At 37.9% G+C, this 20,107-nt stretch overlaps 1 protein-coding gene across 1 annotated transcript in view; it reads left to right on the top strand.

The window, feature by feature from the left end:
• LOC122788651 (calcium uniporter protein, mitochondrial-like) overlaps positions 1-20,107 on the top strand; it is a 1,672,929-nt gene that overhangs the window by 1,496,596 nt on the left and 156,226 nt on the right. The window contains exon 9 of the mRNA XM_044055548.1: positions 7,827-7,943. Within this exon, the coding sequence (XP_043911483.1) occupies positions 7,827-7,943 (117 nt within the window). The remainder of the gene's footprint in view (positions 1-7,826; positions 7,944-20,107) is intronic.

Genomic DNA, 20,107 nt, shown 5'->3' with positions numbered 1-20,107 from the left:
ATTAATGGCTAATTTAATATTTTATTTAGTTATTGCAGAGTTATAACTTGAAGTGATATATATATATATATATATATATATATATATATATATATATATATATATATATATATAGTTCCCCTTTACAATCCCGAAATACTGAAAGCTTGAATTTCAGTATCTCGGGACCATAAAGGCGAAAATGAAATATCTCGAAAGTGCATAAGCGCGAATTCGAATATCTCGAATCCGCGCTTATGCATTGCAGCAACGGGATGGGAAGTGTTTGGTCAGGATATTTTAAGGAAGTGAAAATAAGTGAGTGCATGTGAGTGTTATTATAAGTTTTGCGTGTGGATTAGGGTAGGGAGGTGAACTGAGTGTGGGTGTTGGATGTGTTTGTGTATGTGTGTGTGTGTGTGTGTGTGCAGAGGGAGTGTGGAATGTCTGCATGTGAGTAATGCATTTCTTCACTGTAAGTGTAAACTCTGAGTTGGTATAAGTAGGGGGTGGTGTGGGGGGTGCAGGGGGGCTTGCCCCCCTGTGTAGATGTAGTGTAAGATTGTGTAGTTTGTGTGTTGTGGGTTGAATGATGTGCGTTTTGTGTGGTGTATGGTTTGTGAATGTTCGGGATTGTAGTTTTTCGTGTTTGTGTGTTTCAGGGTTATGGGCTGTTCGACTTTATAGTTTTGAGATACTGAAATTCGAGGTTTCAGTATTTCAAGATTATAAGGGGGAACCATATATATGTAGTATATTAATATATTACATATGCTGTACTAACTTTTGAGGTGCTAGTTTGTATCAACATCTAGTAAGAGTTTTACTTGCTTATAAAGAAAGATATTAATTTATTTTAATATATTTAAACGTGAAATGTTAGTTAATTGCAGATATGAATGTCAGTTTAATTATTCATAATTTCTTTTACTTAACTGTCTTATAGTCTCAGTTTTCTTTTTGAATGTTAGATAGCTGTTTCATGCTACCTGATATTTAACACTCATAGTTTTGTGGTTGATACAATATTGATGATGCTTTGTATTGATTTTTACAATATTATATCATCTTATACATAGTAGGTACTACTGATTTAGAGTATTCAAGCTATTATGTCAATTTATACTGCAGTTCTGAATCTAAATAAAAGTCACACAAATTAAGTAATGGATCTATATGACTTATCATAGATTATACAGTATTTTTCTCATTGTATATTAGTATAGTTACCTTTTATATTTACATCTATATATTTTACTGATAATTAAGCACCATAATTTAGTGTTATGTCTATTTATCTTATTACTTTTTCAAGATATAGGATTTTAGACAATTGCACGTAATACCTACTAACAATAACTATGCTTAACAACCAAATGTATTGCTTTGTTCTCTTTGCAAATATAAGTAACACTTAGAGAAGGTGATAGGTAAACAAAAAAGAAAGTAGGTAGTAAGAAAGGTTAAGTGAAGGAAAGAAGGGATAAAGCGTAATATTATTCTTCATTATTACAGAGTAGACTGTCTTTGCTATTATTCATTTTAACAACTATCCAGATGTATGTTATAGGTCATTATACATATTTTATAAATATTAAAGCCATCTCCATCTGTGATTTATTCACTGCAGAGTTCTTTCAGGTAGGATTTTATTTTTTTTGTCTTTTAAGACTATTATTTGGTTATGTAATGATGGATAATCTATTAGCTTCCTCCTTTAATTATTGGGTTAGGAATTTAGATAATTCCATGTTTGTAATTTACATTTATGACTTTCAGCATATTTTTTCTCCTCTTTCTTTTATTTTCTTATGTGGCCCAAACCACACATTACTTTGCTCCATAATTACAGAAGAAAGTGTATAATGTTCTGTGTTATATTATCCATTTTTTTTAAGGCTAAGAAAAACATAAACATTTCTTTGAGATGGATTTTTCTTTGATATCTTCAAATGTTAAGTCCAAGGAAAAGATATAATTTAATACAGTTTCTGAATGCAAATAAAGGTTAAGCGATTTTTCTCCAAGAAATGCACATTAGACAGGTGGAAAAAAGCATTTGTAAATGAAGTAATTATATAATTCTAGCTCAATCCTCTTTTAAATCTAAGAGAAGTAGGCATCATGATTCTTTGGAAAGAAATACTGATTTTCCATTAATTCATAAATATGAAGGTCAGGATGGTCTCTTTATACTTTTAGTTGTAAGATTTTATAATAGGCTGTAGACATTAGTACTTGGACAAAGCTTGGCTAAGAAACTTTTTGACTTCATTGTTGATTATAAAGACAATCTAATTATAGGTGGAGATTTTTAATTGTATATTAGAAGATTCGAATACTAGTAATAAAAGGTAGCTAAAATCTTCTACTGAGAAAGCTCTCAGAAAATGGAAAGCATCTCTCAGTCTAAAAGGTTCTTTTATTATTAAAGACTGTTGTTCATTGCTTTATTCTCCTCAAGATTATAAGTATGGCACTAAGACAAGAATGCATAAAATACTAGTCTATCAAGATTTAATTTCTAAGATTTCTAGTTTTAATATTTTCCTTGCCCTAGTTCTGATCTTGATGCTTTTATGTTAAAACTTCAAACTGATTTCAAAACCTAGCTCCTTAACCAGAATTCCTGCGTATGTAACTGAACTTAGACTGTAATCCTTGGTTGATTTCTGAACAAATTTTTTGGGGAAACTAATAACGCTCAACATTAATATAGGTATGGTCTGGGATTCACTGAAAGCTTATCATTTTGGTAAAATTTTAACTTGGTATAAAAATAAAATTAATAAATGGGACTCAGAATTACAAAACATTCAATCTCAACTCCTCCTGGCCAAGTCTAAATGTATTAAAAATTATAGATGATAAAGGAAATAGAATTATTAAATAAATAATATCTTGATATTTTAAATAAATAATATCTTGATATTTTATCTTATAAATCAAACCTGGCTCTAGAAAGATTAAAAATAACTTCCTACTCACTATCCACCAAGCATATGCATAATCTAGCAAGAGTAGTCAAATTACAACAAAAAACTGAGAGTAAGACATGAGGAAAAAAGAAAAAAAATTATCTGATATTGGTGATTTTCCTGATGCTTTTAAATGTTGTTATACTATGCAAAATCAAAACTCTAACTTAGATGTTAAAACTTCAATATTAGATCTTAATTCCCTTAATATTACGAAAATCAAATTTTAAGAGCTACATTAAAAAATTCTTATAAAAAATAATTGATAAGATTAAAAAATCAAACCTAATAAAGCTTCAGGTGTAGATGGTATAATATAAATTAATAAACTCTTTCTTCACACTATCGTTTCATTTTTTCATAAAACATTAATTGAAATTCAATCTCACAAGATCATTCCGCCCTCTTGGAAATGCTCATTAATTGCTTCTCTTTTTAAAAGAAAATAAAAATTCCCAGTTATGCTCTTCTTACAGACCTATCTCACTTTTGAGTAATGATTATAAAATATTCATGTCTGTCATCACTGATAGATTAAAAGAATCTATAGTCCAAATAATCAACTCTGATCAAATGTGCTTTATCAAAGACAAACACACATGATGATAAACATATTAACACTCCTAGATCTTTTGAATAGAAGAAGTGAAGATAAATGAAGAAGCTTTAGTAATTAGTTTAGACATTGAAAAGGCTTTTGATTCTTTGAACTGGAATTTTTATTTAGAATTCTAGATATTTTTGATTATCCTGAAAGTTTTATCACTCTTTTTAAGAATTTATATAAAATAACATTGCTTATGTTAAGATTGGTCCACCTTAGATTACATTCCTTGAACTAGAGGTATTAAGCAGAGTTGTTCACTTTCTCCAATTGTATTTGCTTTAGACATATAAATATTTGCTATTTTAATACAAAGAAATTTAAGTATCTTGGCATAGATATCTTTACATAATACTATTCTAAAATTATTTGCTGTTGATGTATTATTGACTCTTCCTAACTCAAGATCTGTTTATGAACTAGATTCTACATCAAAATTATTTCAGTCCATTTCTGGTCTTCATTTTAATCAAACTAAATCTAAAATATGTATATATATATATATATATATATATATATCTATACATATATATATCTATATATATATATGGGTTCCTATGACTTGGTCGACTATTCATTTGGTCGAATGTTTATTTGGTCGACAGTTCATTTTATTGACAAGCATTTTAGGTGGGGGGCTTCGTCCCCCACACCCCCAATGTGGGGCTGTGCCCCCCCCCTAACTATATATATCAACTCCAGGGTCGCACAACATTGGGGTAGGGGGCAAATGCTTGTCAATGAAATGAACTGTCGACCAAATAAACATTCGACCAAATGAACAGTCGACCAAGTCATAGGAACCCATGTATATATATATATATATATATATATATATATATATATATATATATATATATATATATATATATATATATATATATATATATATATATATATATATATATATATATATATATTAAATAAAAAGAAAACAATTCAAATACAAAAGAATATTATTGATGTTCAGGTTCCCTCATTTGAATATCTAGGCATTACATTATTGGAATCTATTGATGAAATAACAGTTAATTATGGTAATATAAATGAATAATCTTATTACTAAATGGAGTAACTTTATCATTTCTTCTGAAGATAGACTTCAGTTAATAAAAATGTTTCTTCTGCCTAAATTATTACATATAATACAAGCCTTGACTCTTCCACCAAGTAAACATCATATTAGTAAAATTATTTATTATTTATTTGACATTTGTTAATTGGGTTAGTCTGACTGGGTAGAGACCCTTTTTCAGTGGAAATCTCTGGAGAAAAGCTCCACAAAACAGTTGCATAAAATTTGATTGGATACAGGAGAACAAAAATTATAACAATAACAAAGTATTATTAAAAATTTCTGTGGTTTCTTAATAAATAGAATTGCATTACATCACCATATTAGAACATGGGAGCTTGGAAGACTCAACTTTCCAGACATTGAATCTTACATTAAAGCAACAGCTTGTAAAACTATATTAAATTGAGTTGACTCTAATTACAGTTTTAATTGGAAAACTTTACATTTTATTCTTCTCAAAAATAAAGATATTTTACATGCTAATAGTTTGACTAGTCAAGATAACTTTTTTCGCCTTATCTGTGTAACTGTATACAGTATAACCTTTTCTCTCGCTCAAATTGTAACTATTTAGATAATCTAAAAACATTTGAGTGCAATTCTTTCTAATATGGCCATTAAAATCTGGTTCGATTCCATAATCCCTTTTAGTATTACAAGAAACTTTAAAAAAAAAATGGATAGTGATATAAAAATCGGAGAATATGAATTTTAATGTTAGCAACATTGTTTTAACGATTTAAAAGGTAAAGATTACCAACAACTCATTATAGAATTTAATTTAGATTTTCAAGATTTTTTTTTGTGTCTTTCGGCTTTTCTCGGTTAGGGGTTGCCACAGCGGAACTCCGGTCCGCTAATGATTGGCAGTAAATTTTTATGTACTGGCTTGCCGGGTCTAACGCACAACCTTCAATGAAGGAACGCCCATTCACGCATGTCCCTACACAGAAGACGCTCTAACTGAGAATCGAATGGGCAACGTCTAACTGTGAGGCTACAACGCTACCGCAGCACCACCACCGCAGCATTTTCATAACTTCAGCAGTTGTGTTCATCACTTTCTCACTCATATTATAAAGAAAATCCTAAATTGATTAAACATTTCTATAAATCTGTATACAGTAAATCAAAAATTGATAATCTAACTTCAAAACTTTACAATATTTTTAAAATAAATTTAAGTGATACATTTTGGAAACATATTACAATGGATCATATATCATGTTTCACGTCTGAATACAAAAATTAAATATCTTCTGTAAACTATACTTGGTTTCAGCATTGGTACATATTTACATGGAAATTTCTACATAGGACATTTTTAACTCCAAATAAAATAGCTAAATTTAATGCAGGTAATGTAATTTGTTGGAGACTAGTACAAGACTGCAAAGCTGATTGGATTCATATGTTTTATGATGGTCCTTCTTTAAACTTATTTTAGTGTAATATAAATGATTTCTTGAAAGCTTTATTTTCAGATATTTTTTCTGTATCTAACTTTTTAGTATAATGTTTGCAGTAGTTGTATTTTGAATAATGTTAATTTTTTTTTATAGCATGGACCATCCTTGCAGTAGCTAGGAAATGTATTACTAGGAAATGGAAGTTAGCCAACTCACTATCTTGTAGAGATTGTCTTTTTTGAAAAAACCTTCAGAGAATCTAAAATAAAACAACTTAGTATCCATCCCAAACCATTTTCCAATAATCCTAGGAAGAAAGTACCATGTCTTATTGACGTATATCAACAGAATCCTGTATCTGTCATTTAAAGAAGTAGAGCTAGCAAAAGTGAAGGCAGGAGGACCAAAAAGTAAACTTTTGGAGCTTTGTTAATTTCATTTATAATTGTCAGGCCTTGTACATATTGTATATAGTTTAACTTGTTTGTTATTTGTCATGGCATTATTTTATTGTATTATTGCATTTATTGAAAATGTATTATTTGTGAGGTTTTTTTGGAAAAGAAAAACAATACATTTTTTTAAAGGAGAAAGACACTAACACACTTGCAGTTGCTCGATTCATAGTCTCAGCACTCGTACTGCATAGATGATAATGGGAATCCCACACTGCTTCTCCTCATCTCTGGCTACAAAAGCAGTCTGTCTAGCTGTAAATTATCCCTTTGGTCTTATAGTCATAATGCCTTCCAGACCTCTTCAGTACAGATATTTTAGTTATTTTGAGGTAATCTGTGTTGAAGTATTTGTTTATAGTGTCAAAGAAACATTCCAAAGAGGCTAGTTATGACACAAATGAAAAGGCTTTGTTGGGGATAGTAAAATCACATCTCTACCACTACCTGCATGTTTGTATTTTGCATACAGTATTTAAAAGAATGGTTTTGAGTGACTCCAGACCTGCGCTGCATTCATCTGGAGCCAGTAAGAATGCTACAAATGTTAGATTTTTTTTTTACCTTTATGGAAACTGGATCTACAGATCTATGATAACCAGAGACATTAGGTAGGGCTTAGATCCCTTTATTTCCTTGCTTACTCAGTCATGGTAATATTGGAATGGGCATTTCTGCAATTCATTCCTCAGACCAGGGAGCTAAAACAAAAACTTTAGACAACAACATAAATCCTTTTCAGAGTTGATTTAATTCTTGGATCAGCTGTTTTTTATTCATGTTTTTTGGACATCTTATTGTGTAGAATTGCTAGTAGTAAGTGTGACAGGTGGTGTACATGTTTATGGCAAACCGTTAAGACTAAGCTTAAGTTTGTAAACATAGGTCCATAACTGATAAATTATGGTATCTTCTTCAAAGCCATGTCAAGGCTGCTGATTATAGTAACACCTACCAATGATTCGAGTTTTGCCTAGCACAATTTGTTTTGTATCCCAAAACTTAAAATGTGCAATATCCAGACAAAGCTTTCAATTAATAACTGATCGTTGTTTTACTATGGAGTAAGTTGATGACAGGGTAATATTAATTACAAGTTTTGAATTCAGTAAATCAAGTATATGAATTTGAGTCCCCATAGTTTACTTGCTCCATTTAAAAGTGTAAAAGTGACCAGAGGCCGTTTCTTGTTGCGTTTTTTTGTACAAATTTTTCATAAATGTAGTGGTTATCTTAGTTACAGTGACAGACTTTTTTTCTGGCCATGTGGACATGTATAAATGTACATTGTGACTTCTCATACTTTTCTTCTTTGCTTTACAGGAATACATCTACCCCGATGCTAGGGATCGACAGTTTTTACTCTTCTTTCACAAAGGAGCCAAAAAGACAAAATTTGATATAGAAAAATATAACCAGCTCAAGGATGCCATCTCTCAGGTGCAGTATTGATGTGCTTTTCTCCTTTAACCTGTGTAGGGAACACATTAAATTTAATGGTGCCAGTGAAACAATATGTTTGTTCAATTCCTGTTAGTTTTTCCAAGTTTGCTTTTGTTTCTTGTAAGTTCTTTCTGTATTTGTGCTGGTGGCACCCATTATATTGCTATTACAGTACCATTAGTCTCTGTATCCATTATTTGTAGTGAGGACACATCACCCAGGTATATTGCCCCAGTTGTTGATTAACAAATTATTGCCCCTGTGAATGCATCATCATTCTAATAATAATTATAATCATCAATTTTACTTCAGTTTATAGTGGTTATTAACTACCCATTTAAGGCCTCTCTCAGTGGTCCCATTAGGGGTACAGCCCAGAACAAATGAAGACCAAAAAAAAAACTTTTTAGCTCCATGAAGTCATATAGCTCTTGGGAGCTGTAATTGACGTCTCTGGCTGACACAGACATCCTCCAAAAGAGCCTTACTGAGACGGACACCTGGTGTCAAAGTCATGGCCTCAAGCTAAATGCCAAAAAATGCATAGTCATCCCATTTGGGAAAAACAAAACACCCACGAATTACCACATAGGTGGCAGCCCCCTTAATACAGAAGAGGTAATAAGAGATCTGGGGACCCAGGTAGATAGTAATCTCTCCTTTGACAATCATATTGCCAAAGTAGTTAGGAATTCCTTCTATATGGCCCATCTAATTACTAAAAGGTTCGCATCTAGAAATAAAAAGGTTATAGTGCCCCTCTACTCATCACTCATCAGACCCATCATAGAGTACAATGCCCCATTTGGGATGTACCTCACAAGACACTTCCAACAGCTGGAAAGACCACAAAAGTAGCTCACCAAGAGGATTACTGGCCTCAAACATATGTCCTATGCAGCCCGACTGAAAAAAACTCTAGCTGTACTCAGTGGCATATCGCTTACTCAGAAGTGATCTCTGCCTAACTTACAAAGTCATGTCCAACTCAGAATTGATGGACATGCTCCACCTAAAGAAATCCAAGTCACTGCGAGCCACGTGCTCTAGTGAGCTAAACCTCGCCACAACAATAAATAGAACATGCTGGAGGGATAGATTCCTGTCACAGACACTCCCCCATGCTTTGGAACAAAATTCCAAACTACATTAGGCAGAGCCCCTAACTAACACTCTTCAAGAGAAACCTTGACGAGTGGATGGGTAACAGAAAATACACCCCTGGGATCACTTCATTTGCTCTGCTTGACAGAGGATCAGTTAATTAATCAATGGGGCAGCAAAAGCCGATACACTCTGGCTAGGCTTATAAATGCCCTCGGGCAGATAGCCTAGTACCTACCTATGAATGACAATAAATTATGTGGTAGCTTGCAATTTAACCTTTTCATTATAACCAACATTGTTTTTTATCTAATGTAGAGGATTACTGTTAATGTAATAGCTTTCTTATGTGAATGTAATGTCTGTCACAAACCTATAGCAGTTAAAACTGCATCGTCACATTTACTACATGTTCCCACTTAACAGAAGTAAAGAACTGGAAAGTAGTTTGGCTGTTGGTTTTGGAAGTCTCTGTGGTTGTAACAATGGTGCTAGTTAAGTAACACTGTAGTCTGATTGGTGGCAGTCAGAAGCTTGCACCATTTCTGAGCCATTTAATATATTTAGCAGTATACTTGGCCACTTACCATGAAGGTGTACTTTGTATCATCACTGTTTACGCTGAAGCCACTTGCACCATGAGCTGCACATGTGATTCCACCAAGTTACTACTATTACATTCCACTGCACTGAAAAGTAATATTTTCTTTTGCTGCTTTAGTTACTCTGATTGTTTTATGATTATAGTTTTCTTTTATGGAGTTCTGTCCCTATACAGTTCCCTTGCTGTAGGCTGTGTTTCTACAGGCACTCTTTCTTGCCACAAATTGACAAAGGCTACTTTAAAGCATACTTGCTGCTAAGAAGAAAATTTGACACAGGCAATTGTATGTGGTGCAAATACGCGTTCATATTATGAATTTTAATCCAGCCCACTGACACTTCAAAACACAGTGGTCTGTTATATTTTCATTTGAAGTGCTAAGGGTTGTATGTCAATCAAAAAAAAAAAAAATATATATATATATATATATATATATATATATATATATATATTAATTTTAATTTTTATTAATGCGTGGAGTTTTAGTACTGGTACAAATATGAACAAGAGTAAGGAGAACATAGGCCCCTTAAAACATATGCTCTGTTATTACAGCATGTATGCTGGCATAGTTAAGATATATCATCCTAATTCTGGCATTCTGCATCTTTCCGTTTTTTGTTGAATGTATACCAAAAAGTTACATTCTGGCTCAGTCATATGTGGCTTGCAAAACAGATTGGTAAAACAAAAGCTTAAATTACTATTACCTTAACTGTCAAGTGTATGCATTTCAAAACCTGAATACCATAGTGGCCAAGACAGGTCATACTAAGCATTGTGCAGAATTCAAAAAAAGGTAGGACTTCACTTTCACTAAATAACCAAAATGTTTTTTGTGTGTCATATAAGCTTCAAGTATAACAACAGTGACAAGACCTCGAGTCCCAAAGGACTTGCCCCTGCAAGCTTCTGTTTTCTATCTAACAGAAGGGCCATAGTTATGCAGCAACCAGCTGTATGACATTGCAGATCTGATCAAAATCAGGGTCTATATTAAAAGATCGAAACACCAAAAGAGCAAACACTCTTTAATCAAATTCTGAAACCCAAAACCACACAATATTGAACGTATGGAACAGCGATTTTTTTTTTCCCCAGGCTGTGCCCCCCACACCCCCTACTTAAATATACCAACTCCGAGATCGCACCACAGTGGAGGAAATGGCAAAGTCTCGACAATGGCCCAGCGATTTTTTTTTTCCCTAGGAAAACAATCGCTGTTCTGTACCTTCGATATCATGTGCTTTCGAGTTTGCAGTCAATTAAAGAACGTTCGCTCTTTTGGTGTTCGATCTTATTATATAGACCCTCAAAATCACACACTGGTAGTGGTAAGGGAAATTCATGACCCAAGAGTTGATTATGTAAAATGGAGTTTTCTTTCCATGGCATGTTGAACAGTTCTGCCCAATCACAGAAAAAGCTAAGTTCAACTTCTGCTGCTTTTCCACACTAGTGAATTTTTATGGATTACAAGGATTTCCTAGACCCCATCTATGAAAATGTGTGGTATGACTGCATGTATTTTTTTGTTCTAATAAGTCTGTTTTTTTAGTGCTGAAGCATGTTAGCTAGCTTATGCCACTTCAAGCAAAGTTTTCACCAGCTAAACAAACACAAAATTTTGCTAAGAGGACTTCTGCATTGCTTAATTTCTGTTTTAAACAGAGTTGCTGCCAATATGCAACACAAATGGCACACATTCACTAGTTCAGGGCATCACACACACTACATTTAGCATTGCTTACAAATTAAACTGATTTACTTATTCATTCTGTGATATCCACTTTAGCTAATTAAGAGCCATGGGGGATCCAGGGCCTGTTCTGGCACCTGATATCAGTGTACCAGAGAAGTTGAGTCTGGATAGGGTGATACTGTCTTTCTGGGTGTGTGCACATCCACACAAATACAGAGAGCGAGAGACAGACACATGTACCATGTATGTATTTTAGCTGTCTAAGATCAAATAACTAAATATTAGCCATAGTTTGTATTTCAACTCATTTCTGTCAGACACCCACAGTACAACCTACTGTAATCCATGTTGCAGGCATGCTCACACACCACTTGCACTTCATTGAATGTGTACACCTCAGATGCCTGCTTGTGAAGAAGTGAAGAAATGAATGAATACAACAGACACAGTAATGTATTTCAGCTGATTTAAATGCATCCTGTACAAGCTTTTGCACCTCCACACACTTAACTGAAATTGCTCACTTGTGTAAAATAAAAATACACATACTAGCCTACAAATTGGTTGACAGTAATAATTTAACATCACGGTGTTGGTTAAAAAATATGTGAGAAAAAAACATGCCTTGCACCTTGATCCATCCAAAGCATATAAACGGTGTTAATCAACAGAGACAGTCAAGGATTGGAATAACAGAAGACAGAGATGGGGAAAACTGGAGTTTGACTAAATCAAATCAAAATATCAAAAAAGGAAGAATATCCACAATTAAGGTTCATAGTTGTATACTAAGCTGAGACCACTAGGGCCCTTGTAAGCCTAGCTGTGCAACCCAAATGTCACCCACAATTTGATTTATATAGTGGTGATTTACTGACTGCCTCTGTCCATCAGAGAGACAGGAACCAGACCGGGGTGAATTTCCAATTACCCTTCCATTGGTACAAGTTGGTCTTAAATTAGGTTAGGTAGGAACTCTGCTCCATATGGATGGGTGGAGCCTGTTCTGAAGAATGGAAATTCTTTGTGAAACATGTCTGTGTCTTCAACATGTCCTGTTTGTCTTGCAAGAAAAAATAAAGGCTTTTGATCCAGTAGTTCTAATTCTGTTTGTTTTGTAGATGTGCAAAAGGTTCATCAAACCAGGGTCAGGGGATGCCTTGTAAACCAAGCAAAGATCACTTTTCATAAATTTTTATGATACTAGGTAAAGAGGCAGGGCACTCGGGCAGTCCTCATAGGGCATTGTAGACATTCCAGTTGCTGCATATGTGTGTCAGGTACATACCAATGGGGGGCATTATACTCTATGATGGATTTGATGAGAGACAAGTACAGAGGTACAATGACCTGTCTGGACCTTTTTGCCAAGCCCTTACTTATATTTTGAGCCACATAAATGGATTTTCTCACTACTTTGAACATATGGTGGAATTCTAGCTTATTTTCTACATGAACTCCCTGACCCCTGACTAATAAATAAACTTTTAGGGGTGTTTTATGAATGACGTTACCCAGGATGGTCAACTTCCCAAAAGTTAATATATAGCATTTCTTAGCATTGAGTTTTAAGCTTGGCTTTGGCAGCAAGCATCTGTCTGTGTTAGACCTTCTTGAAGGATTTTCTCATCTTTGGGGGGGGGGGGGAATTCATCGAATGCTCCTAGTTTGCAGTCATCTGTGAAGCTGGTCAGCCAGAGGCCTTTGACATTGGGTTTGACCTCTGAGAAGTAGATGCCAAAGAAAAGTGGACCCAGCACAGATCCCTGAGGAAATCCAGTGATGACTGGCCTCTTTGTGGAGATGATCTCATTAATCCTAACCTCTTGGGCCCTATCTGTGAGCCATCTAGCTATCCAGTGTGTTATAAAGGGTTTTCTACCTAGTTCCTTAAATTGTTTGACAGTGCCCAATTGTAGTATTGTATTAAATGTGTTGGCTTGGTCTTACTAGGCAGTATGCACTAGTTTGCCATCATCAGTTGCCTTAGTGACCTTTTTAAAGACATCCACTAGGTTCAGTATGTATGGCCTTCCTTTGACAAAGCCAGACTGGGAATGGACCCAGTGTCTGGAGATCTTCCATGTCTTTGTTGATATTTTTTATGATAATAATTTCCATGACTTTCCAAATAAGACTAGTCATACTAATGGGTCTGTAGTTTCTAGGACCTGGTGGTGGTCTTCCCTTATGAAGGGGATGACCATTGTAGTACTATTTATTTTATTTATTTATTGGCATCTGTTAACCAGGTTAGTCCAGCTGGGTTTGTGGCCCATTTTCAGTGGAGACCCGAGGAGAAAAGTTCTGAGAAGAAAATACAGTTTAAGAATATACAGTTTAAAAATAAATGCAAGGACAGTTTTACAATTCAATAAGTAATAACTGACATATGGAGATATTACAGAGAAAAAAAAAATACTTAAGTCAAGGGAATACACTAATTCTAATACTGTAGAGTACCAAAGTGTATACAATATGTGCAATAAAAAAGCATTCAAACAGATTTGTTTAGACAATTATTGTGCAAGTAGGCACATACTAAGCTGAGGAGAGCCTGTATAGAAGGAAAGAAATGAAGGAGTAGGAGTTAAGTTGGGGCTTGATGGGCAAGTTTTGGAGTTAAGTAAATGAAGTTTAAGTTTCTCCTTGAAGTGAGATGGGTGTACACTGCTACAAATGTCTCTAGGAAGTTTTTTCCAAGCTTGGGCCACAAAGTACTTGTAAAGGAGTTTACCTACTGTTTTTTTGGGATAGTATATTTGTAGTAGTTGCTGATTTGATGTCCTAAGTGTACGGGGTGGAGAGTACATAGTAATGAAGGAAGACGGAGCAGGACTTGTTAGAGGTTTATAGACTATAGTATGTAACATCTGCAGTTGGGCTAGTAACAATAAATGTGGGAATTCAAGCCATTTGAGAGAGTTTAGACATAGGCAGTGATGAGTATTATAGGGAGAGTTAGTAATAAATCGAGCTGTCTTATGATAAGTCTGCTGGGGTTTGTTTAAGATAGTCTGAATATGGGTGAGCACAGGGGCAGCATAGAGAAGGGAGGGAAGGAGGAGGGCTTGAGCAAGGCTGAGTTTGGAATTAGTAGTTAAGAATTTCTTATGGCGATATAGTAAACCAAGCTTTTAGTTTGTCTTTTTTATACATTGTAGAATGTGCAAGTTAAATTTGAGTTCATCATCAGTGATGACCCCTAGGAGTTTAGGTTGTGATTCTGGTTGAATAGTAGTGTTATTTGAGGATGTAATGGCAAAGGAAGATTTATGGTGGGATAAAGGTTGAGGAAGGCATAGTAGGAGTTTGGTCTTTTTTGGGTTAAGGATGAGGAGATTGTTAGATAACCAGTGTTCAGTAGCTAGGAAGACCGGTTGTGTGAGATCATGGAGTATAGAGATGTTATTATAGGTAGTAATTAGCATAGAATTGTCTGCATATTGGATGAGGGAAGATGTACTGCAAGCTGTGAAGATCATTGGTGAAAATATTAGAGAAGGGGCCCTACGATGGAGCCTTGTGGGGCTCCTGTTGGGACAGATAGGAAAGGAGAGGAAGAGGAGAGCCATTGTACTGATTGTTGCCTGCAGGATAAGTAACTTGAGAACCAGGCAAGGGAAGAGGAACTCGTATTGAGGTTAGAAAGTTTGGATAGTAGGAGAAGGTGGGAGACTGTATCAGAAGCTTTAGATAGGTCAAGAAAGAGACAAGATATCAGTTTATCATCAAGGGTTTCAGCGACTTTGAATCAAGGATATGAGGGCAGTAGTTGTGCTGTGTTTAGGATGGAAGCCATGCTGGGTGGGAGTAAGAAGGTTGTGCTCAAGAGGGTAGTTGAGAGTGGATGCATTTTTCAAGAATCTTAGAGAGGAGGGATAAGATGGCTATAGGTCTGTTAGAGGGGTCAGTTGAGTTTCCACCTTTATGCAAAGGAATAGTGTAAAAAGATTTCCATGATATAGGGACAGTAGCCTCCTGTATAGATCTGTTTATAAGTATGGATACTGGAAGGGCAATAGAATCAGCAGCAAGTTTAAGGAAAAAAGGAGGTAGGTTATCTGTGGAGGGAGAGCAGGTTTTGAGTTTCAGGAGAAGTGATCTGATGTAGGAAGTGGAAACACAGTTTCCCTAAAACCCTGTTCTGGTGGCACAAAGCCCGTTTTAAACTGTAGTTAAGTAGTGGTTCCAGGGCCCTGGTAAGTCATATATAAGACTGTTCAGGAGGCATCCTGGGATGCTATCAGGACCACTTGAGGCTGTGTTTTCTGCATTAGCAAGTGCAGCCAGTGCATGCTTCCTAGAGGTCCTTCTATTCCAATGTTGCAGTATTCACTAGTGGGTTTACCCTTCTTCCGATCAGCTTGTCTGTTCAGGTTTCCAAAGCTTTTCCAGTCCCAGATGGTGCATTGGACGTCTGATGTGTTGACAGGTACGTGGGCCATAAATATGACATCTGCACGCACCAGCCCTTGGAACATTTCAGCCGCCAGCTGTTCGCCAGGTGTTCTTGCTACTCGCGGATGTCGGATCAGTTTTTGCATCAAGATAAGTACACCATTGGGGATTTTTTCAGTCCTTTTTTGTAATACTGTAGTCTGTTAATGTCCAGTAAGAGCAAGTGCAACTGTGGTCGCCAAATTCCCCATAAAGACACCCACGACCAGGATCACGATTATAAAAACTGTGCCATTTGTAAGTTGTTCATCCCTAAGACCCTTTGTCGATGACTACATGCCCTAGACTTGTACCTTGAAAACCAATGCCTTAGACAGATCACTCTTGGTATGAAAGCCACTTCTGATGCCCCATATGGACCACCCAGGAAGAGGGCCAAGCCCATGCACCCATCTGCTTCCACTGCGCCTCCCTCTGTTGATTCTCAGCCTGTAGCCATTGTCAGCTTGGCTGAGGAACTGGCGTCTGTCACTCCGGATAAAGCGTGTACCTATTGGGAGGCCACACAATCCAGAGCGGATGACACATTCAGGGAGGATATCCCGGCACCTGATTCAGATGCCAGGAGGGAATCAGTAACTGAGATGGGCGCTTCAGACCAGGCCTCCGCCGTTCCTTCAGTGACTTCCAGGCCTACCATCAGCCAGATTCCGGCTAGGCCTACCAAGAAGAAAAAAGAGGCATATTCCGCCAACCCCAGAAGCTTTGCCTGACTGGCAGGCCTTCAGCCAGAGCCTCTACAATGCCTTCCTAGCCCTTAGGCCTACTGCAGACCTTCCTCCGGCTGCTCCACCTCTTCTCAGCCCAAGGCCTATCCTGCCTGTGAGAGCACCTAGCCACCCTGCAGAGAAGGACATGTCAGACTCTTCAGAGGACTCCTTGTCCTACACTTCACAGATTTCTTCCCCTCTGGGGTATGGATCCCCAGAAGAAGCCTCTGTAGAACCTGACTCCCCTGTGGAAGACCTTACCTTCAGGGACACAGTCAACCTTATGAAAGAACATTTTAAATGGGATTGCTCAGACATGTCTGAGGCCTAAAATAGATTCTATGACTTGATCCAATTGGAATCTTCTAATCCGGCTCCTATTCCACCTGTCCAGTCTGCCTTCTTGGATGCTTTTGTTGCAGCATGCTTGAATCCAGATTCCAAGCCACCTGCCCCAAGAAGGGCAGACAAGATTATACAGGGTACCTGATGCAGAGAAATTCCTATTCAAGTGCCCCCCAGCAGACCTTGGTACTATCTCCATTGCTACTGATAGGGTACCAAACTTCTCCCTACTACCACTGTCCTGCCTGCAGATAAGGACAGCAAGCCAGTGGAGAGGTGGGGAAAGAAGATTTACACTTCTGCTACCCTGGCTTTTAGGGCTATGAATTAACAATCACACATGGCCAAATATTCCTTGGCTTTATTAAACAAAGCCTCTAAGGCTATCAATGATATCCCAGACTGTGCTGCAAAGGCATCTCTGTCTTCCTTACTCGGCCTCATCTCTCAAGTTAATAAGCACTCTCTCAGATGTGCCTGTGATGTAGCTGAAGCCTCCGCCAGGTCAGCTGCATCTGCTTCTGTGTTGAGGAGATACTTCTGGCTTTGTCTACAGCCCCTCCCAGATGACTTCAAGGCCAAACTCTTGGATGCACCCTTGGATCACTCTGCCCTTTTTGGCACCAAGGTGGCTGACCTTTTCAAGTCACTCCAACAAAAAGGAAAAGAACTCCAAGACTTAAAGCATCTCCTTGTCTCTCCATTCCCAATGTTCCAGAGAAACTACCCGGCTAATAGACAATTTATTAGGAAAACTTCTAGGCCCATGGCCCCCTCCAGGTCTAGAAGACCCCACAGGAGACAATCTATTCAGCCTAGGACTCCTCAAACAACTGGCCAGAGACCTCCCTTTCCAGAAAGGGCAGGCAGTGTCTGACTGCTTGCCTCCCTTTCTCCCCCATCCTCCTTCCACCATACCTCTATCTTCCCCATCTCTCTCACTGTCTCCCTGCATGAACCATAGTGACATCCGACAGATGGGTTTGACAGTCCTGAAGGAGGGTTACTTCATGTCTTGGATCTCTCCCCCCTCCAAGACTACCTATCCGTCTTCCACCTCCCTCTCAAGGGTCCCTCCTACCCGAGGTCCTAAACAAGCTGTTACTCCAAGGCACCATAGAACTATTTCCCCTCAGCTGAAGGGAAAGGCTTCTCTTCCAGAATCTTTCTGGTGCCCAGGAAGGAAGGACCATGGCGACCAATCCTAGATCTTTCCCATCTGAACTTCTTCTTGAAAGTCCCCTCCTTTAGAATGATAACACTTCCCATTCTCTTTACCCTCCTCCTCTGTCAGGCCTTCATGGTGACCCTGGACATCAAGGAGACCTACCTGCACATTCCCATAAAACCCTCTTCCAGGAAATTCCTCAGATTCAAAGCAGGTTCCTCTCATTTTCAATTCTGTGCCTTGCCTTTTGGACTCTCCACTGCACCAAGGGTATTTACAAAATGCCTAGCCCCAGTCATTGCATACTGCAGGACAAGGGGGATGCAAATTTTCCCATACATAGGTGACCTTTTCATTCAAGCAGCAGACAAGCAAACCCTCCCTGCTGACACAAAGGAACTCCTGCTGCAGTCTCTAGGGTTCCTCATAAACTTCCCCAAACCCCAATTAAATCCTACACAAGACATTGTCTTCCTAGGATGCAGAATCAGGACAGACCTCAGCATGGCCTTCTTACCGGAGGAAAAAGTACTTTCCTTGAGCCACCATCTACAGTCTGCCCTCCTCTCACAAATCTTAACTGCAAGGGAATTCCTCAGACTCCTCGAGTACATGGCAGTCACAATCCCCATGCTACCTCTGGCAAGACTACACATGAGGAAAATGCAATGGTATCTGTGCTCTGTTTGGGTCCAGCACTCACATGCCCTCAGGTTCAGGATCACACTCCTCCCCTGCCTCCACCAAGAACTGAAGTGGTGGCTGGCCCAGGTTGTCCAGAATCTGGGCCTTCCTCTGCAAATGCCCTCCCCTTCTCACACAGACATGTCAGATCTGGTCTGGGGAGCGACTCTGGACTCAAGAACTGTGCAAGGTTTGTAGACAGACCAACATAAACACTGGCACATCAACATCAAGGAAATGTCAGCCATTCTTTTTGCTTGGCAGGCCTTCCAGCCCTTCCTCACACAGGGCGCACTGAAGATCTTTACAGACAATACTACAGTGATGTGGTACTTGAACAAGCAAGGAGGGATGAAGTGCAGGCTAGCTCTACAGGTCTGGGATCTCCTTCCAGGCAGCCTACATCCCATCCCAACACAATTGTCAGGCAGACTCCCTAAGCTGAACCGCCTTATTGTCAGGCAGACTCCCTAAGCTGAACCGCCTTACAGTCATGAATGGATGCTGTCAAGAGATGTTTTCCTAGATCTGATACACAGGTGGAGTCACTGATAGATCTGTTTGCCTCCTCCACGAACAGGCAACTCCAGAGCTACTGCTCCAGAGCGCACAACCGGAAGGCACTGCAAACAGATGTCTCCCTAATGTCTTGGAAGGGGAGATTCCTGTATGCTTTCCCTCTGATCCAGAGAGTCCTACTGAAAATTCAGCAGGACTCAGCAAAAATCTTGTCAGTGACTCCCTACTGGCCAAGGCAGCACAGGTTCCCCCTACTTTTTCATTTCTCCAAGGGCAATCACCACAAGTTACCCCCCCAGTGGATCTAGTCACACAGAAAAAGGTGACACAGATTCACCCACAGTGGAGATCCCCTTTCCCTGTGGCTGATAGGATTCTAATTCCCTTCAGACACCTGTACAACGAGGACATGCTCTCAGTCCTGCAGGAGGCCAGGAAACCTAACGCAAAAAATTCTTGTCTCTCAAAATGGAAAAGAATTTCTATCTGGTGTCTCAAAAGACAGATGGAGCTGCTGGACAGCGACCTGCCTCTGATTCTGTCCTATCTGTGTTAACTCCTGAAGACAGGTTTGTCTTACTCCTCTTTAAAAGCACACCTGTCTGCCATTTCTACCTGCTTGCCTATGGAACCTCCGCTAGCTTCTAGACACCCAGCCAAGCTATTTCTAAAGGGTGTTTTACACTTAAGATCCCCAGGAAAACCAACCCCTCCTTCCTGTGACTTTAACTATGTCCTAGAAAAATTTACTCTGCCACCTTTCAAATCAGCTGGCAAGGCTGACTTGAAATTTTGCACTTGGAAGACGGTACTACTAGTAGATGTTCATCGTGTTTCACTGTTGCAGTCATTACACTTGGTTAT

Source organism: Protopterus annectens, chromosome 14.part0 (assembly GCF_019279795.1).
Source record: "Protopterus annectens isolate FY-2018-M chromosome 14.part0, PAN1.0, whole genome shotgun sequence".
Lineage (NCBI taxonomy): Eukaryota > Metazoa > Chordata > Ceratodontiformes > Protopteridae > Protopterus > Protopterus annectens.
This window is presented reverse-complemented; position numbering and strand designations above follow the sequence as displayed.